At 36.9% G+C, this 27,182-nt stretch overlaps 2 protein-coding genes across 7 annotated transcripts in view; one reads left to right on the forward strand and one right to left on the reverse strand.

The window, feature by feature from the left end:
* LOC149563833 (transducin family protein / WD-40 repeat family protein) overlaps positions 1–27,182 on the reverse strand; it is a 233,478-nt gene that overhangs the window by 71,501 nt on the left and 134,795 nt on the right. For all 6 annotated transcript variants that reach the window (XR_016364116.1, XR_016364115.1, XM_089826960.1 and 3 more), the window contains exons 17-18: positions 24,692–24,769; positions 15,598–15,734 (exon numbers count right to left, since the gene is read on the reverse strand). Coding sequence is in view for 4 of the 6 variants with exons in the window: in XM_089826960.1 (XP_089683086.1) it covers positions 15,598–15,734; positions 24,692–24,769 (215 nt within the window). In the remaining 2 variants the exon portion in view is untranslated. The remainder of the gene's footprint in view (positions 1–15,597; positions 15,735–24,691; positions 24,770–27,182) is intronic.
* On the forward strand, positions 4,835–9,971 carry LOC149563834 (uncharacterized). Its single transcript, XM_089824205.1, has 4 exons — positions 4,835–5,048; positions 5,164–5,316; positions 5,458–5,858; positions 9,933–9,971. The coding sequence occupies exons 1-4, from the start codon at positions 4,835–4,837 to the stop codon at positions 9,969–9,971; spliced, it is 807 nt and encodes a 268-aa protein (XP_089680331.1).

A 27,182-nucleotide genomic window follows, 5' to 3' on the forward strand; every position in this document is an offset into this window, starting at 1 on the left:
CATCATTTGAATTCTTATTCTCTGCATCAATGCCACAAAATTCTCTGATTGAAGATCCTACACATTTTAGAAATTGAAAATTTAACGATTTTACTGGTACTGATTTGATTACCACCCAAGTTGGAAGGCTAAGGTTATTGATCAAGTCTTCACTAAAATTGGGAAACCATTTTATAAAGTTTACACTAAAACCTTTAAAGAAGCAAGGAGAGACTTTATTTTTAATATTCTTACTACTACAATGTAAATATGCCAAGCGATTTGACTGGGGGGATATACTTACCTGTTCTTTGAGAACCTTTCCAGCCACTTATTTAGTTTTGGATCCTTCCTTCTGATTCCATTCCAAAATACAAAAATGCCCAAATCTGAGTATTCAAACCAACAGATTTCACTATAAGCATTGCTAATTATTAAGAAGTTATCACTGGCTTCCTAGCTTCCGTTGTAGTCCTTGATAATGTTTGTCCCCTAATTCTGGCCTAAATACTTTGTTTTTGCAAAGAAATTTGTTTGCTTCTTTACAGCATCATCCTTCGCATACTTTTGTTGGATGTCTGATTTGGAGATCGCAGGTCAAGAGTAATTTCTTCTCCAATTGCTTGGAGAATTTTAAATTTGTTTGCAGCCTGAAGCTGCTTATCACAAGCGTATTTTGTTTTATTGTAATATCATGTGACCTTCATATTGAATTTTGCTTTCATAGAGCCATCCCAGATGATATTATTCAAACTTTATTTCTCAAGTCCTCTTTCCCAGTACCAAATTCCCTATAAAACTGTGAAGAAGAAATCGAATTGGCCTTGTGGGGGTCTCTTGCTTCTTCGGCTTTTAAACAATCCCGCCACTTATTTTTTACAAATTGTTCTCTGTCCTCACATGGTGTAGGTCATTCTATCTTTTTTGCCGCCAGATAAAGGTAGAACATCACTCATTAAGTTCATTAAATAATATCAGCTCTACCCAGTGTTTAATGTTGGAATAAAGTAATTGATAAAATACTTTCTTGTTATTAACAGAGACCGAGAGGTCTATATATACCAAAGAAAAGCAATGTTTCCTTAGAAAACGATCATAAAGAATAGAGATATTCTATTATAGCTAAAAGAAAGCTATAAAAGATAGCAGATAACTACAACTAACTAAATATTAGAAACATTGTAATATTTACAAAAGATTACAAATAGATTACCATTAACTAATAATACAAGTTTATCTACTATCGTAAAACCCTCCCTTAATGATTAATCTATCCACAACACCAAGTTATCCTCTGAATTTGACAAACTTAATAGGACCAAGAGGCTTGGTGAGAATGTCTGCATTCTAATATGTGGTAGGAACGTACTGCAAATCTATTGTCACGTCTTCAACTAGCTGTCGTATGTAGTGACAGTGAACATCCACGTGCTTGGTTTGTTCATAGAAGACTGGATTTCGAGCTAACTTGATAACGCCTTCGTTATCATCAAACAAAGTAGTCAGTCCTTCACGACGAAGCCAAACAACTTCACCTCCTGCCTTAACAATCCCTCTATATTCAGCCTTTGTAGAGTAGAGAGAAACTACCTACTACTTCTCACCGGTCCATGTGACGACACCTAATTCTAAACTGAACACATATCTAGAAGTTGACCTTTTATCGTCAAAGAGCCTACCCAATATGAATCTGTGAACCCACGGAATCTTGGAGTAGAACTTCAAGAGTAAAGATGTCCATACTCTGAAGTTCCCTTCATATATCAAGGACATGCTTTGCTGCCATCAAATGATCAGCCTTACAAGCTGTCATAAAGCGTGAGATGTAACTGACTGCGAAGTTGATGTTAAGCCTGGTAGCAAAGAGGTAGATGAGTCTGCCTACTAGATGCATGTATGTAGTATCATCAACGGGAGGAGAACCGGACTTGGCTGATAACTTGAGACCTTTTTCCATGGGTGTAGATCCAGGCCTGCAATCCTACATATGGAATTTGTCTAATAGAGATGGCATAATTGGACTAGGAGATGGATATACCAAAAAACTGTTGCCAAACCTCAACACCTAGGCAATAATGCATGAGCCCAAGGTCAGTCATATCAAAAGATTGGCATTAATTCTATTTGATCCCCTAAATCAAAAATGTCGAACTGTCAATGATGATCAAATCATCAACATAAATAACCAAAAGGATGATGTCACGGTCAGTAGTCTTGATGTACAAATTTGAGTCTAAAGAACTCCTCTTGAAGCCGTGATCACTGAGGTACTTATCAATTTTTATGTACCATGCCCGAGTGGCCCGTTTCAAGCCATAGAGAGCTTTTACCAATCCCAGAACCTGGTGGTCTTTACCAACAACCTTGAAACTAGGAGGCTGCAGCATATAGACCTCTTCATGCAGATCACCATTCAAGAAAGCACTCTTGACATCATTGTAGTAGGGACAAGTGTCTCCTCATAATCAATGCCTTGACGCTGAGAAAAGCACTTCGCAACTAAACGAGCTTTGTATTATCCAAGGTAACATCAGATTTGTATTTGATTTTGTAAACCCATTTGCAGCCAATGGGTTTCTTCCTTGGTAAAAGATCAAAAAGGACCCGAGTATTATTGTTCAATAGGCTCTAGTGTTCAGATAGCATGGCGTGTGTTCAGATGGCATGGCGTGTTCCCAGTCTAGAATTCCTTGTCTAGAATTCCTTTAGCCTCGAAACATATTTGAGGTTCAAACACACTGTGAATGTTGGCCATTAGAAAAAAGTTAATAGACTCTATAGGTTTGCTCTTTTTCCAAGCGATTCTCCCATCAATAAGCTCATCATCACGAAGATCACCAAGTTCCTTAGCCCACCACTTAGGCCAAAGAGGAGAACGACAAACATTAGTATCAGGAGATGCTTGGTGATCAGGGTCCTCATCAAAAGAATCGGGATCAAACTCGGGTGAAGCATCTACAAATCGAGGTGATACTACAGAAGAAGTTGGAGGTGTCTATACAGAGATCACTTGATGCAAGAGCATCTTGGGTTTGCTTGCAATCCTGCATGTTTGGTGGGATTCTTGTGAAGTGTTGTGGAGCATCGAGCTTGGAATTTGGTGGAGTTATGTTTTTCATGGTTAGGGATGTGTTGGAGATACACTGGGGACCTTTCCTCATGATTGCATAGAGATCGGATGGATTGAATTGAAGTTTTAGTCTTTTTTACCTTGCTGCTAGAACTGTGTTTTTCTGGTTTCTGGATGTCTGTTGGAGGATGTGTAACTAATTTTGCACAATGAATGTGAGGATGCGCACTTTAGGGATTGAAGAGGGCCTAGAGTACTATCTTTGGTTAAGGACGCAAGTCCTAATTCATTATAGGTTGGGAGATATGGCAATTCTCCTAGAGTATCGATTTCTAGCAGTTTTGCGCAACAGTCTATTGTATGCATAGTTCCAAAAATCGCCACGAAATCGCCGAAATAGCGATAAGATTCATGGCTCCCGATTTTTTTGGAATCGGAAATCGCTGGTGGCGATTTTTTCTTGTGAATCGCCTGAATCGCCAAAATCGCCATCGTGAATCTCCAAAAATCGGCCGCGGCAGCAAGGATAGAAAGTTCAATTTTTTTAAAAAAACACATGTTTTATTTGCTTTCTAAGTTGACTTTCCTCTTTGTTATAACCCTAAAGAGCCTTCTATTTGCTTAGTATGAGTAGAAGAGAGGAAGAGTGAGAGAGAAGAAAAGAAAAGAGAATCCATAGGTTTCCAACCGGCAAGAAGGAAGAGCACCAAAGAGATCAGAAGTCCATTTGGGGAGGCCATAAATTGCATTGGGAGCATTAAAGAGTCAATATCAACACTCCTCAACTCATTTGCAAGAGGTAAGTGTTGGTTTTTTTTTTGCATGTTAGTGTAGTATGCATTTTTTGTTAAATTTTTTTAGTGCTCATTTGCAAATCTTGAATGTTTTTTATTTTTACTAAATTGCAAACTAGGGTTTTCTGTTTTGTAGTTTTTGTTTATTAGTTGCAAACTTTGATTTTTTACATGAATTTTTTTATTGCAGCAGCCCTTTGCTTTCATTTTCCAATTTCCACAATCGGTAAAAAAAATGAATGCTGGAAATATAATGAAGAGTTTCCTAGGAGAACCAAATATCAAACAAAATGTATATTTTGCAAAGAAAAAATAAATTCGGGAGGTATCTATAGATTGAAATACCACATTGCTGGCATACCTGGCCATGATGTCACAGTTTGCGCTCAACAAACCGCTAAGGCAAAACGCTCTTGTTTAGTGGCATTAGAAAAAATTGAACAAGACAAGTTGACTAAGAAAATGCAACTTGAAGGGTTAAGAGGTATTGGCTCTCATGCTCCCACATCCGCAACCGCATCTACATCTGCATCAGCTTCCGCATCCGTAGGTTGTGTTGGAGAGGGTTCTTCTAGGCCTCCTTTTCATCCTAGTGCTAGTGCTCATGTGAGTGTTAGTGGTAGTCGGTCTCATACTGAGACAGAGTCCAACACCAACCTATTGCGGCCTAGAGTGCGGAAAAGCAGAATGGATAGTTACTTTGTGCCCCGCACTACTCCTGGCTCCCAACCCACGCTTGAGGGCATGGGTTTGAACAAGGAGATTCATGATGCTGCCAGAAAAGAGATTTGCAAATTCTGGTACTTTTGCAACATTACATTTATTGCAGCCAGGTAATTGATTCTTTTTTCTTTGTTATCTTCAAAGTTAAAGTTAAAAGTAAAAGTAAAACTTTAATTATATCTACTTGTTTTATGATTTTAGTTTTTGACATCTAAATTTCTAATCAATATCATTATCTATTTGTGACAGGACTCCTTATTGGCAGAACATGATAGATGCAGTTACCATTTGTGGTCCGGGATTTAAAGCCCCAACTGAGGCTGAGTTGAGTGGATACCTCCTGGAGGAAATGGTTGAGGATATGAGGCATGAGCTTGAGGACAACCGAAAGGAGTGGATCGAAAAGGGTTGCACAATCATGACTGATGGTTGGACAGATAGGAGGGGAAGAACACTCCTCAATTTTCTTGTATCCTGTGGAGGTGATTGATCATTCTACTTTCCTACATACATAATTTTGAATCGTGATTCACTATTTCAAATTTTGATTTGTTGATTGCTAATAGTAATTATAATTCGTTGTTTTGTTACTTGTAGGATATACCATGTTCCTCAAATCCATTGATGCTTCTGCTCATGTAAAAAACGCCACATACTTATGTGAGGTTATTGAGGAAGTTATAGCAGAGGTGGGGGAACAACATGTGGTGCAAGTGGTGACGGATAATGCAGCAAGTTATGTTGCTGCAAGTAAACTTTTAACTTTTTAAGTTTTGAAAATAAATTTATTTGAATTTTGAACTTTTTCTAATTCTAACTTAGAATTTCTAAGTTTCCTAAGTTCTAACATGTTTGAAATTTGAATTTCTAATTATCTTAAAATTGTTGTAGGCAAACTTTTGATGGAGAGGCACCCCACCATATTTTGGTCCCCTTGTGCAGCACACTGCCTTGACCTCATGTTGGAGGAAATTGGCAAACTTGAGTGGGTCAAGTCATGTGTGGAAAGGGCAAAAAACATATGCAAGTTTATTTATAATCATTCATTTGTCCTTAGCACAATGAGGAAGTACACAGGAGACAAAGAGTTAGCTCGTCCAGGGATCACGAGGTTTGCCTCGAATTTCATCACCTTGCAGTCCTTGTTGACATCAAGGGATGATTTGAGGAGCATGTTTGTTGGGCGGGAGTGGATTTCATCTTCCTATGCTACGACCATTGCAGGGATAGATGTGGTGGATTGCATATTTGATGATGATGGTTTTTGGAAACCTGCTAGAGAAATCCTTAAGGTAATTTTATTGCAATTTAACATTTAATATTTTACAGTTTACTATGCTAATTGTTTAACGATTTAGTTTTACCTTAAGTTATATTATTGAATTATTCTATGTTTAAGTTTTGACTCAAATTTTTGTTTTACTTTATATGTAGGCCACTAAGCCTCTTGTATCTCTCCTACGAACTGCTGATGGGGAGAAGCCCTCTATGGCCTACATATATGAGGGCATGGATAGGGCCAAGGAGGCCATTAGAACTCAGTATGCAGGAGTGCAGGAGAAGTATGCCCCTATTTGGGACATCATTGATAGGAGATGGCAGAATCAGCTCCACAGACCCATCCATGCAGCAGCTTACTTTTTGAATTCGGCATTTCGTTTCCGTCCTGACTTCAAGGCGGATGAGGAGGTTCTCACCGGATTATATACAGTGATCCAAAGGTTGAGTACTGATGAGGATAGCAGTGCTGCAATTATTGAGCTTGATAAGTTCAATAATAAAGAAGGGCCACTTTTCTCTAGCAGGGTAGCCATAGATGCTCGGGAAACAATACAGCCAGGTAAAAATTAAATAATATATTCAATGTTCATGAATCTAGATTCTAAACTTAAAGTTGATTATGTAATTTTAGAGTTAACTTGTAATTTGTAATTTGTAAATGAGACTAATTATTTTTATTTTCCCTTATTTCAGATAGATGGTGGCAAATGTTTGGGGCCACAACCCCAAAACTTCAAAAAATTGCCATTCATATTCTGAGTCAGCCGAGCAGCGCTTCTGGATGTGAGCGCAGTTGGTCCATGTTCGAGCACATCCACTCGAAGAGGAGAAACAGGTTGACAGTGCAGAGGTTGAATGATCTTGTCTTCGTTCATTACAACCTTCGTCTTAGGATCAGACAGATTTTGGGCACTGACTCCTCTCCGATCATTCTGGAGGAGATCGATCCAGAATCAGAGTGGCTCACAGAGGTTGTAGATCCAGTCTTCACTGAGGAAGACCGTGCGTGGATTGACCAGGTGGATATAGAGGCTGAGGCAACTAGAGCACGTTCTTCAGGCATTGGTAGATGCACACGTGCACGCACAAACACAGGCCCTAGCGACATTCGTGAGCCCATCTTATATGCGGGAGATATGGCTCGACAGTCCTCTAGGACCTACATTAGACGCCTTGCTACTAGGTAGACTGGATACTCAGAGGCTGAGGCTGAGGCTGTAGCCGAGCTTGAGGATGATGTTGAAGATGATGATGACTATGAGCCTGAGGCTTGAGCTGGAGCCTTGTTTTTATATTTTGTTTACAGATATTGATACTAAATCATTGATAGACATATGTTTCAAACTTTCATGGATCTTCATCTTAGATTCTTACATAAATTTATGATTTGATGTCTTATGGATCATCTTACATACATTCTATGATTTAAATCATTATGATCATTTGATTTCTATTTACTTCAGCTAGCCTACAATTTACATTTTAGATAACATAGTTACCTATGTGATGAATTTTATGTTCCATGTTTATGTATGTTAAGTTTTAACTTCTATTTGATGATGTTATAGTGTGCTTAAGTTATATTCAATAAAGGGTGCATGAAATAAGTTTTAAATTGTTAAAATCTTTAAATTTAAAGGGTTTTTTCAAATTTGCCGATTCATCGCCAATTCATTGCCGATTCACGATTCGATTCGGCTTTGCCGATTCCGATCCGATTCCGATTCACGTTTCTTTGATTGTATGTGACTTTCAGGATGGATGCGCAGATATTATTGAGGAATCAGCCTTTGAGCATTTATGGGGTTGTAGAGGACCTAAAGTTATACCTTCAGTTGGAAGCATGAGTTCTAATTCAATCGGAGCTATGAGATATCGTGATTTTTCTCGGATATCGATTTTGTAGGCATTTAATTGCTATTGGAGGCCGACATGTGGCTCTTCAAATATTTAATTTTAGTTTTTAGCATTCTGGGCCAACTTGTGGCTTAGATTAGTATAAGTAGGGGTCTTGTGGAGTCATTTAGTCAGTCAATTGCGAGTGGAGAGTAGTTGGAGAGAGAATTTTTTCTTGAGTCTGTGGATAGAGTGTTGAATGTGAGGCAATTTACAACAGGATTATGATTCAGTGGGGATGGAATGAAGGATAGATGCGAATTTGTAGAGCTAGAATTGTGGCTTAAGAACTAGAGGATCGCTTGGTGGACCTGAGGGTACAAGTGTAGATTCTTCTTGGTGTTCTTATCCAATTGTGTATCTGGACTAGCTGAGATTGGTTGTAAGTTGAATCATGTTGGATCTTGCAGAACTGATTTTGTAATTTTCTATTTGTATTTGGCCCTAACCCGGAAGGCCTTACAACCGAGCATATTGCATGTAATCAGTTATACATATGAACAAATTATTGTGAGTTGGTATCAAATTTGGCATTTTCGTTTCTTAGTATTGTGTTTCCGCTATGTGGTTGTGTAGCTAGGGGCTAGGACATCTCCTGTGGGGATACTCCTGCCTTGCATTGCATCAGATGGTATCAAAGCGAAGGTTGTTCCTGAGTGTGTAGAAAGATCGCCGAAGTTGTGGTAGTTTGCACCAGAACTTGGGTTGGAGAAGTAGATCTAAGTTGATCTTGATCTAGTGGTGGATTGTTCTTTCTGGAGTCCTAGATCTCTTGGTTGTGAGGTGGCAAATCATGGTTCTGACTTGCAATTGCAAAGGGCTTACAGATGGATCGATGGATGCGAAGATAGAAGATCGATCTTATTGTGGCATAATCGCAGAGTGTTTGTGGATTGAAGATCCGTGGTCCTAGACTTGTGATGTGGTTCCTAATTGTTCGTGCGAGGTGGCAGGTTGTGATCTAACTTGCAAACAATTTAGGTTTATCACAAGGAACGTAAGAAGGACTTGTTGCAGAGGGTTTACAAAGATCTTCGAAGATGGCTCTGAGACGATTGGACCCTAAGATGATTGTGAATCTCTGTGATGTGGTAGAGAGGAATTTTTCTAAGATGTTTGGTCGGTTTGAAGCTAGTTTGGTTGATCGAGCTAAGGAGAAGGTTGCTTGGATTGAAACTAGTTCAGCTGATCGAGATAAGGACATGATGAGGAAGGCATTCCATAGATGATTGTGGAGTTGGAGTATACCGATCTGGAAGAGAGTTCTCTGGCCGGTTAAGAGACTTGTTCGTGAGAGAAGATGACATGGCAAGGTCAAGGTGGAAGAGTTTGGTTTTGTTGATCAAATTATGGAGTCTGATACAGAACTTGCAAAGCAACTGGAGGTTGTTGCTGAAGATATTCCTATCCTTGTTAATGTTGGGACAGAGGTTGGTTTTCATGATCAGTTGGCTGAGTCTGACATGGAAATCGCAGAGCACTTGGTCATGGATGATCCGATTGTTGTTAGTGATGAGTTCTGTGTTGCAGAGCGTGTTGTTGTGAGCAATGAGATTGCTGGTGTTGTGAGTTTGGCATATGTTGCGAAGAAGTTACATATTGTTGCTGATGTGGAGTTTGATGTTGCTGATGTGGATTCACTAGTTGCTGACTTGGTTTTGGAGTTACATGATGTTTCTAACATGGAGTACATGTTTGACGATGTTGTTGTTGTTGGTTGTGATCAATGGCAGAGATTCTTGATGAAGCATTATGTTCAATTTGTTCCTGGGAGTGAGCATGTTGATTGGGTGGTTGATATTCTGGTGTTTGACAGACTGATGCGAATGTGGATGATGTGCAGATTGGTTTTCTTGTCCCTGTTGGAGTGGAAGCCTTTGGTGAAGATGAAGATGGTGGTTGCTCTTTCTTTGGGCATCAAAGTATGGGACACACTTTTCTATTTACCTAGGGAGTCTGATGGAGGAGCATCTTGGATTTTCTTGCAATCTTGCATGTTTGGTGGGATTTTGGTTGTGTTGTGGAGCATCGAGCTTGGAATTTGGTGGAGTTGTGCTTTTCACAATTAGGGATGTGTTGGAGATACATTGGGGAACCTTTCCTCATGATTACATAGAGATTGGATGGATTGAGTTGAAGTTTCAATCTTTTTTAACTTGCTGTTGGCACTGTGTTTTTCTGGTTTCTAGATGCGTGTTGGAGGACGTGTAACTAATTTTGTGCAATGAATGAGAGGAGGCGCACTTCAGGGATTGAAGAGGGCCTAGAGTACTATCTATGGTTAAGGGCGCAAGTCCTAATTCATTATATGTTGGGAGATATGTCAATTCTCCTGGAGTATCGATTTCTGGCAGTTTTGCGCAGCAGTCTGCTATATGTGACTTTCAAGATGGATGCGCAAAAAGTTATAACTTTAGTTCGAAGCACGAGTTCTAATTCAATCGAAGCTATGAGATATCGCGATTTTGCTCGAATATCGATTTGTAGGCATTTAATTGTTGTCGGAGGCCGACTTGTGGCTCTTCCAAGTATTTAATTTTAGATTTTAGCATTCTAGGTCGACTTGTAGCTTTGATTAGTATAAGTAGGGGTCTTGTGGAGTCTTTTAGTCATTCAGTTGCAAGTGGAGAGTAGCTAGAGAGAGAGTTTTTTCTGAGTCTGTGGACAGAGCGCCGATTGTGAGGCAATTTACAGCAAAATTATGATTCAGTGGGGATGGAATGAAGGATAGATGTTAATTTGAAGAGCTAGAGCTGCGGCTTAGGAACTAGAGGATAGCTTAGTGGACTTGAGGGTACAAGTGTAGATTCTTCTTGGTGTTCTTATCCAGTTGTGTATCTGGACTAGCTGAGATTGGTTGTAAGTTGGATCAAGTTGGATCTTGCTGAACTGATTTTGTAATTTGCTATTTATATTTGGCCCTAATCTGAAAGGCCTTACAGCCGGGCATATTGCATGTAATCAGTTATGCATATGAACAAATTATTGTGAGTTGGTATCAGATCTGGCATTGTTGTTTCTTGGTGTTGTGCTTCCGTTGTGTGGTTGTATAGCTGGGGGCTAGGACATCCCCTTTGGGGATACTCCTGCCTTGCACTGCATCATCACTGGTATAATTGGAGTTGCAGGAGCTACTAGAGCCCTCCCATCAGGTGAACCAAGTGGAAGCCTAACTCCCAAATTATTAGCCTTCATAGGCTAGTTTGTTGGATCAGGAACAGGAGAAATAGGCATGAATGGTCCTCATTGCTCATCAAAGACTACATCACGACTGTACAAAAGACGAGATGTCTCAGTGTCGATCAAGCAGTAGACTTTGTGAAGACTACTGTATCCAGCAAGCGTGAGTTTCTGACTCTTGGCATCCAACTTGATGTGTGATGCATTAGGTATCCAAACAAAAGCAAGGGAGCCAAAAACCTTCAAGTGACTGATTTTGGGCTTGCAATCTGACCAGGCCTCTTCCGAAGTTTTGCCTTTGACCGCCACTGTGGGGGATTGGTTCAAAAGATAAACTGCAGTGTTAACTTCTTCGGAACATGATTGTGTTTGAGCATGGATCAAGCCATCTCGGTGATTGCTCTGTTCCACCGTTCAATTACACTATTCTATTGCAATGTATGGGGTCTGGCATTTGATGTCAAGAGTATCCAAGAAGCTAGAGAAATCATTAGAACAAAATTCCCCCCATTGTCTGATCTAAGAGTAATAATAGATTCTGCAGACTCTTTTTCAACTAAAGGTTTAAACTTCCAAAATTCAGGAAATGCATCTCATTTCTTTTTAAGGAAATACACCCACATTTTTCTATTGAAATCATCAACAAACAACAAAAAATACCTGGACCCAAGAACAGAAGGAGTGGCCATAGGACCGCAGATTTCGGCATGAACAAGTTGAAGTACCTAAGAAGCTCACCATGAATTGCCACTTGTGAAGGGTGTAGTTGCTTCCTAGCCTGGCATGCATCACAAACTCCAAGACATTGTCTGAATCTTCGACAATCCAAGAACAAGCTCATCCCAAGCAAGCTGAGAGAGATAATGCACATTTAAGTGCCCATATCACTAATGCCAAAGTGTGCTAAAAGAAGACTACCGAGCAGCCATAGCTAAGTCCCGAGAAACATTAGAATCAGTAAGTCAGAAATGACCATGATCCTCAAGACCCACTACAACAGTAGACCGAGTTGTCCAATCAGTGATGGTACACTGATGTAAACTAAAGGTGACATCCAAGTGTGGAGAATGTCGTAGTAACTGATTGACTGAGAGAAGATTTAGTTCCATCCTTGGAATGTAGTACATATCAAGGACACTGTATCTGAATGTTGCCTTTGCAGACCACAGTGTAGTCTTCTCTGCCACCAAATATAATAGAATCTGTGTAAGGCTAGTAGTCAATGAACCAATTTCTATGGTGGGTGAAGTGATGAGAGGCACTTGAAACAATGTATCAAGTAGACAACTTCACATGATCTGCAAATCTTTTAGCCATGAAGGCATAAAAGGCAAATTCTATCTGCTCAACATGCTTTACACTGATCACTTTGGGTTGCAAACCCAATTGCTTAGATTGTACAGCTACGTGTTTCTGACATTCAACCTCCATGTGCCCAAACTTGTGGCAATAGTTGCATTGAATGTTCTTTCGGGAGCTGTCAAAAGCTAGAGCAGAATACTTCTACTAGGACAACTACTGAAACTTACTTTTATCCTTCTGAAAGGATTTAGCAACAAAGGCTTGCTCTGTGGAGCTGGAGCTGGAGCTGCTACCGAACTGTTGTTTCCACCAATCTTGTTGAAGCAAAAGTGTGCAGAGATCAGTGAACTTCAGATCAACACTATAAGACGTGATGTTGAGAGTCTCAATAAAATGCTCGTAGGACTTTGGTAAACTCCGAAGAGTGATAACCACAACGTCCTCTTCCTCCATCTTGCGACCGATGGCAAGCAACTGATCACGGATTTCCTAAATCCTATTTAGGTGAGCCTGGAGCGAGGTTCGCTCATCCATGATAATAGAAAACAGATTGTTCTTCAAGAAGAAAGCTCTGCTTTTGTCAGAAGTCTCATGAAGACCTTTGAAATGTACCCATATCTCGACAGCCATCTTGTCAAAAGGAATCTGAGAGTGTTGATCATCAGCTACGGATAATTTGAGAAGCATTAGCGCTTCTCGATTATTCAAATCCCATGTATCCTAATCAGTACTAGGGGCAATCGGACGCTGTGTAACACCCAGAATAATTTGATCAGTATTCTGATATTCAAAAATTGCAATGATCCACTGCTTCTAATTGCCATAATTTTGACCATTGAATTTTGAGTTGTTCTCAAGCAGAATACTTGTCAAAGATGCAATGGCACATTTTTGAACAAAAAAAGTGAAAAGCTATGAAGGCATGTTCTCTAAGCTAAAAGAATGGAAGACCTAGAAAATTTGAAGGATGGCCCACAAGAGAGCTCAAAAAACCCAGAAAGAATAATGTTGTCGGTTTCTAGATCTGCTGGCTCGAAAATCAAGGGACCCAAAAAAATGGATGACAAACCAACTGAGTTCTTGAAAAACCCAGCAAGAATGTCCAAAAAAATTTGAATCTGGTACAAAAAAATTAGGGTTTTGAGCAAAAATGGGCCCTGGCTGCAAGAAACCCAAAAAGAATGGCATATTTGTAGAAAAATGCAATAATTGGGTGCAGATCTAATGCCAGCAAAAAAAATCATTGGAAGATGAATGGCAGTTGCAAAAACTCCCTAGCTCGAACCTAGGGATTTTGAAGAATTTCTCAAAAAAACAAAAACCCGCGATGGACTTTGTAGACAAATCTCGGAAATAATTTCAAAAAGTCTTAGCAAATAATTTTGAAAGATATTATAAATTATTCGAGAAATTTTGAAGTATTGAATTCGATACCATATTACAATGTAATTAGTAAAATACTAGCTTGTTATTAACAGAGACCGAGAGATCTATATATACAAAAGAATAAAGCGATATTTCCTTAGGAAATGATCATAAAGAATAGAAATATTCTATTCTTGCTAAAAGAAAGCTTAAAAACTAACAGATAACTACAGCTAGCTAAATATTAGAAACATTCTAATATTTAGAAAAGATTACAAATAGATTACCATTAACTAATAATAGACGTGTATCTATTATTGTAATAGGAATAACAACTTGAATGTCTTCAAATCGGTTGTGTTTGGTGGAGTTTGTCAAATTAGGCTAGTCCAAATTGGCAAGAGACCTGCAGATCAACTATGTCACTAATAATGTGGATTGCGTAGCTCGATAATCTATTTCCTTTTTTAACAGTTTATTATTTCCACATTTTTTTTTGTCCACCTCAGAGATAGTTTGCAATGCAGACTTGGCTAAATCATTCCAATTTTATAAGAGTATTTCACAATGCAGATAGTTCGCTGATATTTTACAAAATGTTTGCTAAAATTCACTGAAAATATGATAGTTCACAACGCGATGGTTCGCTAAAATTTGCTGACCGCCGTGCTCATAAACATTTAATTTTCCATCACTGCCCTTTAAGACAGAAGATAAAACTTGCTGTTCGAGATTAAAAATTAAAATCCTAACCCTTGAGATAAAAGAAGGTAAGAGGAATTCTTATGTAATTACCATTGAAAATGGTAATAATTATTTCTCTAATTCTTTATGAGTAGGTGTGATGGCTTGGAAAATTGCCCTTTCAAATATATTATACATATGATTTATTAGAAGCTTGGAAATGGCAGAAGAGAACCAAATATTTCCTCAAAAAATGATTTTGTGGGATAGACTTTGAAAAGGGAAAACATAATGTGGCCAACTCAGGGTACAGCTTACAATTGGGATTGTCCTAGCCAGTACCTGATGTTAGAGCATTTTCTCTGTGAATCATGTTCTGCCGGCTTTGATCTGCATAAAACTATTCCTCTAGAGTGTGTCACAGATAAGAGGGCCAAAAGCACTAAAAATTTCTTGGGTGAGAAGTAATTCTGGTCATTGAACTTGACAAGTATTTCAGATATTATTAATGGAAGAGACTAGAAGTTCAATATATATGATTCTGGAGTTAATTCAAATAGAGATCTTGAATTTATTAATTGTTTTACTCAGAACTTTTGAAATACTTATTTTACCTCATGAAATAGATACTTTTATTGACTCTGTTATTAATTTTCAACATTAAAAATTGGGTTCTGAAACTATTCATATTCAAATAGAGATCTTGAATTTAATAATTATTTTACTCAATTTTTTTCAAATACTTATTTTACCTTGTTAAATAGATACTTTAACTGACTCTGTTATTAATTTTCAACATTAAAAATTGGGTTCTGAAACTGTTCATTCTAAAATCTGTTAACTCTCCAATGGACATACTAAATGGAGGTACTAATTTGAACACATTCATAGGGAAGTAGCAATACAAGAAGGATATACCAAATCCAGGCTCTTATTTGAACACACTTATGCATTGTATACACTCTGAAGCATTCTCATCACAGAAATCCTATGAATATCTAGCAAAGGGTCTAAATTTTGTGCAATATGTATTCTTACATCTTAAAATATTCAGTGTGCCACTTTAGGAAGCATCTAAGGTACAATGATATTTCCCATCTTTCTGGATTGGATTTCTCTGGTTATCATACTACACTATTAATTTACATTTCACAAGTCCACCCTATGTTTTTTATGTCCATTGCTTTGTTACACAAAAGCAGCATGGTTACTCAAAGAAAGAACAGGAATTTACATACCCATTACTTGAATCAACAAAATAGAAAAACTTCTGCCAGAAATTTTAGGTTAAAGGGCAAAAAAATACAACAAAATAAAGGATACCTCATTACGATGACTTTCCAACCACTTCTTGAAACAAGGGTGCTTAAAACAATTGACAACTAATCGAATACTTGTTAGTTGATTAGGAGCCAAAACAGGAGCAACAGTGGCCCTCCTCAGTGTCTCCATTATAACATCTGTTAAACCAATACTCATTGTCAGTAATACCATTCTTTGTTGATAAATAGAATTTCGACTTAAGTAATAATGTAGTAGCATGTAAATTACATCAATGTCAAATGACAAAAAAATGTAGAAAAGAAAATAAACTCAAGATATACGTAGACACTTTCTTTGAAACCAAATCTTATATAAAATACTCATAAACAGTGATACTAACATTAGAGGTTTTCACTGGTTTATGGCCCTTATGTTAACAGACATTATGTTCAACACGACAACTGGATTTAATCTAAGATACAGGTCCTGGTACTGGTTTGGGTCAGGATCGAGGGTTCAAGTTCAAGGCTTCAATCAAAAAACTGTGAGTTCAGATCAGTTTGGATTCATACACACACAACATATAAAAAACGCAAATATATACATTTTTGCAACAGTAATTAACTTCAGAATATCACTCACAGCATCATATGTTCCATAATAAACAAAACCACCATAAAAAAAATTTAAATTACAATGTCAATAAGTCAAACACAAATGGCATGGTAGAATTTTTATATTGAACTAAAAAAAAATCATGTCGAGTTTAAACAATCAGCCATCAAAAATATCACCATCACCATCCATATTACCTGATGTAGGTGTTGATGTGAGTTGTTCCACTACAAAATACAGAATCGAATACTTTGTATTCCAAGATAAAATACCAAATTTCCAACTGTCTCTTGAACGAGCATGCTTTGCTAAACAATGTATCTAGATTGTGTAATCAAATGTGACAACCTCAAGGTTCGTTCTTATTGTCCAAATGGTGTAATCAAATGAGACAACCTCAAGGTTTCTTCAAATTGTGGACTTCCACTCAGTTTTATGATGTGATATGTTGGCTGTTGCAAAAGGACTTAAATAATTCATTCAATGGATACCAACTTGACTTTAACAACTTCCAACCAACAAACTGCAATGAAGAGGGGTTTAGAAAGCTAATCTACTCCTAGAATGCATAAATTGTGGATGTCTTTGTGACTCTACTAGTTTATCCATCGAAATCAACCAAGCTAGTATAATCTCCTAAGGTAAATATAAGATGTTCTAACTACTACAATTACATTAACACCAGTCTTCAATGCATATCAATGTGTAAGCAATAATTGATGTTAAGCTCATAAATATGTCATTCGACTACACAAGGCATACTTACAATCAACAAGCAGCTAGTGATTTGATCTCAATGAGTTCACCAAAGGTACATACAACATATCCTTCATTCAATTAGACAGTACTTTTAATCAAACATGAAATGAAATTTAAATCTAAGAAATTAAGAAACCACACAATACTTCAAAGCAAAACAAGTAATCCACCATGAAAACCAGAAATGAATCAACAATTACTTTGATAGCATTTATGACAACAATTTCTCCAAGTCTCTCCTACTCTACTCTACCTCTAATCCATTCTAATAAGTTAACAGTGAGAAGGTCTTGGCCTTTTATGATTGTTCATTTACACTAAAGGGCCAAGACCAATTCAAGATCAAGGGCCAAAATTTACCCATTACAAGCTCTAATTCGCGTTGTCACCACTATCATCCAACTAAGTAAATGCACACCCTTTGGCCCAATAAGAAACTTACAATGGTTTTGACAACCAATGAGAAAATAGATTAGGTAGAGGCACTAGATGCCTTCTACATATACACCCGATCTAATCTAATTGACCATGCTTGAACGTGTTACTAGAATTTTTCAATTGGCTGGAAATAGAGTGGGTGCCAACTAAGCATCCTCATCTCATACACTTGATCAAAATCATTTTGATGAGAAAACGTCTCCTGATATTCAACATTATAATCCTTCAATTGTGATGGCATAATCCCAAATTGCTTCACCTTTCAAATTTTCTCCATCTTCTTTCATTTTGGAATATTGTCATCTTCTTTCATTTTGGAATATTGTCATTGCACTTGTTGGTTTGGAAATCTTTTTTTCTAGGTCATTATCTTGTTGGTGACGAAATCTTTCATGCAGTTCGACCATTCAAAGTGAAATTAGATTTCTACAGGAAATTCAAGTTGGTGGTGATTTCCTTTCACTTTTAGAATCTGATTTTTCCTTCTCCTTGTTCCTTTCTTTCTTGATATCCATCTTGATGTTGCATTGAATTCGTACTATCAACATTTGAGCCATATTATCACGTCCATCACTCCCAACCATAGAAGCAAACTCATCACCAACCACAATATGCAATTGAACTGGATCTAGGGCTAGTGTGGTCCGAACATGCTCCAACTCCACAGTCACCTCATCCAATAGTGACTGTGACTCTTGAAGAGCCAACTGAGTATACTAAAGAGAGTCCACAGTCACCTCAAGCTCTTGGGTGAACTCAACCACCTCCTCCTCTTTCTCTAACAATGTCTCATAACAGGTGCTACCCCACTCCAGAAGGTAATCCCTGTCAGCAATTAGCTGCGAATAGTTATGCTTCAAGATAATGACAACCTCTCAAAGCGCATAAACCTCTACTAGAGACAGAGTACTATCACCATGCTCATCAGACATAGGAGCACCCCAACCAAATGTAGCTAGCATCTGACGGATCGCATCATAATACTCGAAAGCTGAAGAGGTGTCACTTTCACTCACCTTCAACTGAATGGTCACATGATGCCTCTATAACCCCTGCCTCCTATGCAAACCCTTTATCTCACTAACTACACTGTGATAGGAAATTGAATCAGAACTACCCACCACAAGATCACTCACTACATGTGTGCTATTGACCTCGCACAACTCTACATCCAAGATACAAATATTATGTACCTCAATCAACTCCTCACCTCAATCAACTCCTCATTTGAAGAAAGGAAGCCCTCACAATATCAATATCCCTACATGTCTCAACTTCCACCTCAAAATATAGATCCTGTAAACACTGATCCTGGGACCCATCCAAATCGGAGTCATCGGTTGATACCTAGCAAGGGATATCATACCCAGTGCAACTCATAGCATCATTAAATGGATCATCAAGTGTGTCCATACTATCTGTACCCACATCTCCTAACTTCGTTGTAACACCCATATCACCAACATCACAGTTGGGTGACTATACGTGCCTCGATCCCACCTAAGGAAGCAATTGTCTCTTGTACTAGAGCAACACTACAGTAGCTGACATATAAGTCTCCAATAACAACTCCCTCCTTCGGAGAATCTGAATAGTCAGTGACAACTACATCATCAACTGTCTCTGAACTAACCATAGCAACTACTTTGGGAGCTTCAACCTGTTGAAGCTCAGTGTTTCTATCCACCATGGGCACCAACATATCCACATGTCCCTATGAAATGAGTCCATCATCAACACTGCAGATAGGATTAGCACGTGTTGTATTAAATATAGGTACATCTGGATCATGGACACCTGTCAGGGAAAACTCAATCTTTCTTCTGTGCAACCTCGACATCGGCCTTCCAAAGGCGGAAACCATATACCTCGCTGCCCTCTCCACTCTCTTTGGATCCAGCAAGCTCTCCACCAACCTTTGTTGATAAAGCTTAAGTTTCTCCATACTCTCCTATAAAGCATTCATTTTTGTGCTAACTTCCTCATTACTCCACCGACTTCAAGAACTCTGAGTCCTATGTTTGTCCATGGCTAGAAAATGCTAGAATGCTAGTCACTCCAAATGCAACAGCAAATCTGAATTTAAAATAACTTTCCTACCCCACAAGATGGCAAGAAACCGCTCTGATATTACTGTAATAACCCTTTGCCAACTAACCTTTATAACACCAATTTCTTTTACTGAATTAATAGTTTGGCAATTTGTCAAACACTTGGCAAACATTCCCACTCTATGCCAACTCCCTTTGAGCTATAGTGTTAATAGGACATTCCTTCTTTTGAATTTTTTATTATAAATAATGGTAAAGAAAAGACAATGCTAAATTTTAACAATTCACTAATCAACCAGTTCTAAAATCAAAATGCTATTGCAACGTTATTTATATGAACACAATGGACATTTAAAATTACATAGTGTGTTACCTGTGATTACTCCAAAATTCTTCAACGCTGATTTCAACGATAAATATGAGCTCCTCACATGAAACACAGTCCCCAAATTGAGTTCACAGGCAACTAATTAATGATTGCAAGTCTCTAATTGTTGGTCGCGATGGTGAATTGTAGCCAACTACAAGAACCTGCTAAAAATGGGGACATTACAAAGAGAGGGTGAAATTTTCCCTTCCATGTGCCCAAGAGCCCCAAGGAGTGCAGAGTTCCACTCTCGTGGGCTCTCAACCTAAGATGAGCTCATTCAATACATAGTTATGAAACTCTGCGAGTCGTGAGCTGACTCGGCTCTACCAGGTTCTTCTACCCCTTGACTCTAACTCGGCAAAGTCAAACCAAGATTGGGCCAACTCATTGAATCAACTAGACTCAACTGACTCATTGAGTCTAAAGCCTAGGACCCAATTATTCTACACAAGTTTTGAGAGAGTTTAGTGATCTTACTACTATTTGACCCATTGCACTTCGAACATCAGGTGTGCAAGGGTCATTCTCTTGATATCTTGGTTATTTATGTTAAGCTTCATAGGGGTGGGAATTGACTATACCCCATCATACCTATAGAAAAGTGATGTGCGTAATGAACGTGCTCTCAAGCCATTTGTCAAGGCATTCGTGTCATCTTTGCAAAGATGTAAGGTGCTGATTTCAGTTTGAATTTTGCAGTGTTATTGATGAAGTTTGAATCTAGTTCGATGAGTTTACTTCTTGTTCCACTGATACAAACTGACCTCTATCCTCTTTTAGATGAAAGAGATCACATACATATAAAAGAAAATTTTTAAAAGAGATATGGATTTCATATTCCATGAATATTGTAGACATTTGACAATGACACTATTTATATTTCTCATGTGTTATTTAGTCTAACTTATTCTCTTCAAAAATTTGCATTTATACTTATGTGGTCAATGTAAACTTGTGTATGTGTGCAAAGTAGCTTCTATTTATCTCAATTATTGTGTCTTTGATGCGAATTTATTAAATGATGCATGACAAAAGTTTTCAGTCCTTAAAAATCTTCAAATTTCTTAAGTTTTTTAATTTGTCAAGTCCTTACCAAGTATTCACCAAGTCTAGACACCAAGTCCAAATACCGATCATAATTTGGCTTTTCAAGTCTAGAGCGAGTCCAAATCTTGGATCTATGGATTAACATAAAAACACTTTGTCCCATTTCACAAATTGTCATGTTTTTAGCATCAAAGTGTTCGAAATTATTTACTTATAACACTCTATTTTGCAAGTTGATATCTTCATTTTATTTCATGAGCACATTCAGATTTACACCAACTTTTTCCCAATTTTCAAATAATTCACTATTAACAAATCACAATCTTCAACACTTATAGGCCCACAAAGACAAGGAATAAAGGAAGGATGTAGACAACAATGTTGTTTTCAGGCACATTCAACACAAGTTTATAACAGAATGTGATTTCAATACCATCCTAGATTTGGTGGATAAATTGGCTAGTGTTAGACATATCCCAAGAACGGAAACTAATTTTTAATCCTTGATAATGTTATAATACCGTGTGCGTCATCGAATGGAACTTTCACATGTAACAACCCAAGAAGTGGTTTCAATGATATTGTAGAACGCTTGGATTATTTCCTACTTGCTCAAGCTTGGATGAATTGACAGACTATATGCTTTTCCCACCTTCGACCTGTCCCCATTTCAAACCATTTTTCTATTGAGCTCAAGATAATTGAAGTGGTTAAAAAAAAATGTGGCTTAGGCACCCTAAAATAATCCCAAAATTAAAGCAATGGTGGGCAAAACCAGCTTATAAAGTAGGCACCAAGATGTTCTCATTGAATAAAATTCTAGAAAGACTCAAGGTTAATTAAGCTCAATATTTGAAATAAGGAAGTGTTTGGCACCATATTCAATGAGAAAAATAGGTTGGAAGAAGATATAGCCACAGTTGACCCCTCATAACCCCTTTAATCATTAAGATATTTAGTTTCATTGATTACATTAAAGTCAATGCTAGATTAAAACTAATTAAATTAAATCATTGAACTTCAGCAAATGGCAAATATCAAACTAACAAATGATCTTGCCAACTTTTTCAAATAAAACCATGCTGCCCTCTTAACCATCCAAATGACTAAACATAAATAGTATGGACCCAAATGTCCAGACATATTAAAAATAGTGTACATAGATAAAGCTTGAAAGACCTCCACAAGCCAAACCACAAATAAATTGATGCACTGAGATGAAGAGTACTAAAACAGACACTTAAAAGGACAAGTTAAATAACATTGCATCACCCTCAAAGGGCCCCCTAGTTACCACATTAGCCTATGAGGACCACTAGTAATAGGCTAACCTCTAAAAATAATTGATGCTTAGAAAGGTCCAGAATTGGAGACATTACACCTACATAAACCTCCTAACACTTAAAGATAGCCATATGAACAAGAATATTATTGAATATTATATTCCTAAAAATGATTTTCCAACTTGTTTACATAATAAGGTAGTTCTTAACTTTCTTGCTTATCACTTTTCCCCATCAAATTTGGTTTTATATAGGTAACATTCTAAGCATTCAAGAGACATTTATCTACTTTAGAGCTACATATTCTCCTCATCAAAATGCTCAACAATTCAAGAGCAAGGAAAAACACAATGTCAAAAACACCTAGAATGTATTGTCCCCAATTTAACAAGTTCTCATAGATTAGCAATGTTAATTCATCATCGCAACCCTCATGAGCTGACGCTACGTTTTGAGGGTTGTTTACCGTACAGGGTAAAAGATAAACGCACGTAATATAGCACCATATAACACAAAACAGATACTTTATTCATATATATATGAATAAAGTAATTGTTCTGTGTTATATCGTGCTATACTACATGCATTAAGTATCTTCTACCTTGTACGGTAAACGTTGGGCGCCGTTGCCGGGGAACAAACCCAGGTCACCCGCGTGACAGGTGGGAATACTCACCACTATATATGAATAAAGTATTTGTTTTGTGTTATATCGTGCTACACTACATGCGTTAAGTATCTTTTACCCTATACAGTAAACAAGGGTCTCAATGGAGTGACTTGCTATTTATAGTAAGTCAAATATGCAGAGTTTTTTTTTAGCTATAAAATTGAGGCACCTGGTGACTTGGTTCCTTCAATGATTGATTGGATTATTTAATGAGATTCATATTGCAAGTTATTAATTAAGCCTAGCTTAATGAATAACTTTATTATTTCATAGTTCTAATTTTATGGTATAAAGTTGAAGCTTCATTAGTGAAATGTGTGACAATGAAGCTTTGGGGCATTCGTGTATGGGAGAAGATTCAAGTCACAAAATTGTTATAAAAGGGCCTCTTTATGAAGGATCAACCTCTCATGATATTTATCTTTTTTCTTGAAAATGGAGAAACAAGGGTTTGGTGAATTGCATGAGGATTTCTGAATTTTCCTCTTGACTGATAGAACTTTGAATTGGATTTAGTTGCCAGCAAATTGTGCAAGTTACAGATAATCTATCTGTTGTTCGATTGCATACTAGAGGTCATAATTTGGAGGTTAGTATTTGCAATTGTGGTAAATCTGCTGAAGAGAAGTGCCGTTTCAATCTGAGGTTGATATCTTTGCAATATCGTGCGAAATTGGTGTTGCCAGTCAGCACAAAAAAGACCTACGATCTCATGTTTGAGCTGTGTTGAAATACCTAAGGCAGCAATCACTATATCTGACAAGGCATCACATCTTCAGTATGGAGATTTGGGAATTTGTAGTGTTTTGGCATCAAGAAAAGAAGGCTTCTGTTTTGACATAAGTCTGAGGTCAGCATTCACACTTTGAGTTGCACTACCAAATGTGCAAGAATTTGATGTCATCCAGGTTACATAATTCTTCAGTTGATAGATGCTTGTTGAATTTGTAAATAGAGTTAGTGAATGAAAGTAGCTTTTGAATTTCCATTAATTGTTTAATTCATTTCTAAATTCTAAGCATTCTCTTGATTTAAAAAATAACAAAAAGACATATACATTCAAAACCAAAAACAAATTTGCAAAGAACATCTAAAACAAAAAACAAAGCAAAAAAATTTCAGCTTAGTTCTTGAGTGAGCCAGCAGGACTTTTTACACAGACTACACCAGCAAGCACAAACTTAGAAATATGTATTAGTTCAAATACCAACATATGCCTTTTCCTTGATGTGCAGAAGAACAACCCCTTCAGGAAAATTACCAGCCAAATATTCCAAGTGTCCAAAGAAATTACAGGTTCTGCTGTTGATTCACAATTTCTTGGCATTTGTATATTCCATATCTCTATCATTATTATGTGTCCATCATTCATAAAATTGAGCACTCATAATTTCTACAATCTGTATTTCTTTACTTTGGCTGTATGTTGGTACCATAATCAACAAAAAAAAATCAACTGCTAGAAAATTACTGACAGTTTTGAGAAAGGCATACATTCAAAATTATCCAACACGCACTATCAACACTAGTACAGAACTCAGAAATGCATTTCTGGATGACATTTATTTTGGTATTCTTAAGACAATATAAGAACACTATTTCAACCCATCTCAGTAGCAATAACGCAACTCGGAAACCTGGAAATGCATACCCTAGCTCTCCCATTATTTAACACAAATGTTATATCATATATGTTAAGGTGCTATAAGGTATATAAGCAAGCCGTTTTCATATGAACATTTAAAATTTCCCTATATATTTTAAATTTTCCCTATTTTTAATATAGTCGTCCACTCTGCTATCCTCTCCATCCCCTCAAAATGGGTAAAAACATCCTGGACTCAGGGTAATGTAGCTTTTAATTAATTTGATACAATTAAATTTAATATTAATAAAGCATACTAAAGAAAATGAAGAGTACCATTTCCACTTTGCACACATTGGACAAACAGGTTTGCACCCTGAGGATGAAGCACCATCATTTTTACAAGATCAAGCACTGTACAAAATAATAAACAAAAATTAGTCAATCAAAAAATTTACAAAGCATGAATTCAGTAATCTCCAAAAGTATTAGTACGATATGACATCTCCATTCAAGCATGCCATGTTACCCATAATCTACAATGTGCGAAACTTAATATTTGATTCAATGCAGCCAAATTTAAAATGCAAAATGTAATATCAAATCGTACATAAACACGCATGTCATATTTATTTTTTATAGCATGCAAATATCATTGGCTAAATGCTTTCAAGATGGATCCACCAAAGAAATGCAAGAGAATTCATACAACCAGAAATGAAAAGAAGGAACATAATTAGCAAACAGGAGAAAATCCAGCAACATATATATCCCTGAAAAAGCTCCAAATTGGCAAACATGTTATAACAAGATACCAACAAGAAAATAAAATTGAAACACTGGTTCATCTTGTTTATTATTTCAATTTAGAGGTATCAATTAATCACTAGTAACTTCAAATAAATCATACAGGTCCTCGCACATTTTCTTTCATATTACATCTTCTGGTAAACAAGAATACAACAAATAAGTGATCAACCACCTTCCAAGAGGCGGTTTGGGCCCCTTGCTCCTCTGTTAGGTACTCAATTAGAGAACCCCTTTTCAAAGTAGTGGGAGATGATTGGTTCTATTTTTATCAATTCATTTGAGATGGTAATTTACTTCAGCAGTGACGAGACATGGTGGAACCCTTCCTTGTGAAAACTACATTTTGCAAAGTGTGCCCAGGGTCCCAGATACGAAGGTTACTTTCTAAGTTGCATCATTGCACTTGCTAATCAGTTAAGGAAGAAAAATGAGTAATGTGCTTTAATTCTTTTTATCTTCTCCTTAAACCTCAACCGTCAATAAGATGCAATATTTTAAAAATTTCTTGCACATGGGTGACAATGTAGTAAAAGAGTGTACATATCAGAATAATCAGTAGCCCTTTTATCACTCATTATCAGTATGAAGTGTCTTTAACTGCAACATAAGACAAGAGTTAGGTTCAACATCTCATGTATTTGAGATTGCAGATTTCTTTTTTCTATATCTAGAGCATTTAGAAACAGCTCTTGATATTTGGAATTGAAAACTGGTTCTTTCTCTTCTATGATAAGACAATGCAGTGCCACAAATAATCAGAAAATCTACTATAGGGTTAGTACTAATAGAAAATAGCACTCTCGTGCATACGATTATAGAAAGAAGGTGCTTCCTGCAATCAGTTCAGGTTTATTCTCTCCAGATTTCCTTCTACTTGCTATAACCAAGGTTATAAGACTTCTACTGCACATGCAAAAAATTAAAGTATATTTAAAAGTGAAAATTTTAAATATAATATTAAAAATAATTGTCATCCTCATAAATTGAAGAGCTAAAAATTAAATGCACAAACATAGCATCTAACAAATGCACATGTTAAGCATTGGTCCTGGTGTACAACATTCTTACGGCAACCCTGATAGAAATTCTAATCAAACCAACATTGAAGATATGCCTTGGAATTATTGGCTAGGAGAGATGAAGCAAAAACTATTGAATGCAAAAATAATTCACTAAACTAAAGATAATCAGATAAAATACTGCTGGAAGAGTGAATATATAGGGTTTGAGAAAATTGGATTTCACGCACTTCAATGAGAGTATACTTGTATTTATTGATGAATGAAAAAACTGAGGTAATTATACATTACGTGTAATTAATTTTTAGACACAACTACCATGATGCTATTACAACATAAGCAATAAATATCTGTACACCATGTAATGTATTATGTCTAATATTATATCATCTAATAGAAACAATTGAGATCATTCATGTTCTTTATAGAATCAGTTCAGCTTCCTTTCCAATTTTCATTTATTTTCTATGAATGAAAGTCTAGAATCATTAGGCAAGAGCCTGCAACACAATGGTAAATTGTGAGCCTCTTATCAAAGAGGTCTTGGGTTTGAATCTACTTATGCTTAATAAATAATAGTACTAATTAATCACAACACATGATAATTAATCTTGGTTTCGGCCTCTTACCCATCGAAAAAAAAAGGTCTAGAATCATAAAATATGTGTGAAAAAATTCAATATATTCAAACTGCAAAACTTAGGAATACTATCCAAAAATACTTGTGATTCCCACTATTGGAAAGCTCAGAATCAAATTAACAAGCACATCATATGTCACTTGCAAATGTTAGGGCCTGATTTCTTTTTCAAAATTTCATCTATTTTCTATTTAACAAGGTTGAGAATCACCATAAAAATGCCCAAAAAAACATAATCTATTTAGAAGCGCAAAATAAAAATCTAGTATCCCAAAATATTTGCTATTCCAGTTACCCAAGAGGTAAGAATTAGGAGCAGAAAAGTAGCATTTGCCAATCGCAAATGTTAGGTCATGGT

This window comes from Cupressus sempervirens, chromosome 4 (assembly GCF_028749045.1).
Source record: "Cupressus sempervirens isolate cs-2001-9-10 chromosome 4, ASM2874904v1, whole genome shotgun sequence".
Classification (NCBI taxonomy): Eukaryota; Viridiplantae; Streptophyta; class Pinopsida; order Cupressales; family Cupressaceae; genus Cupressus; species Cupressus sempervirens.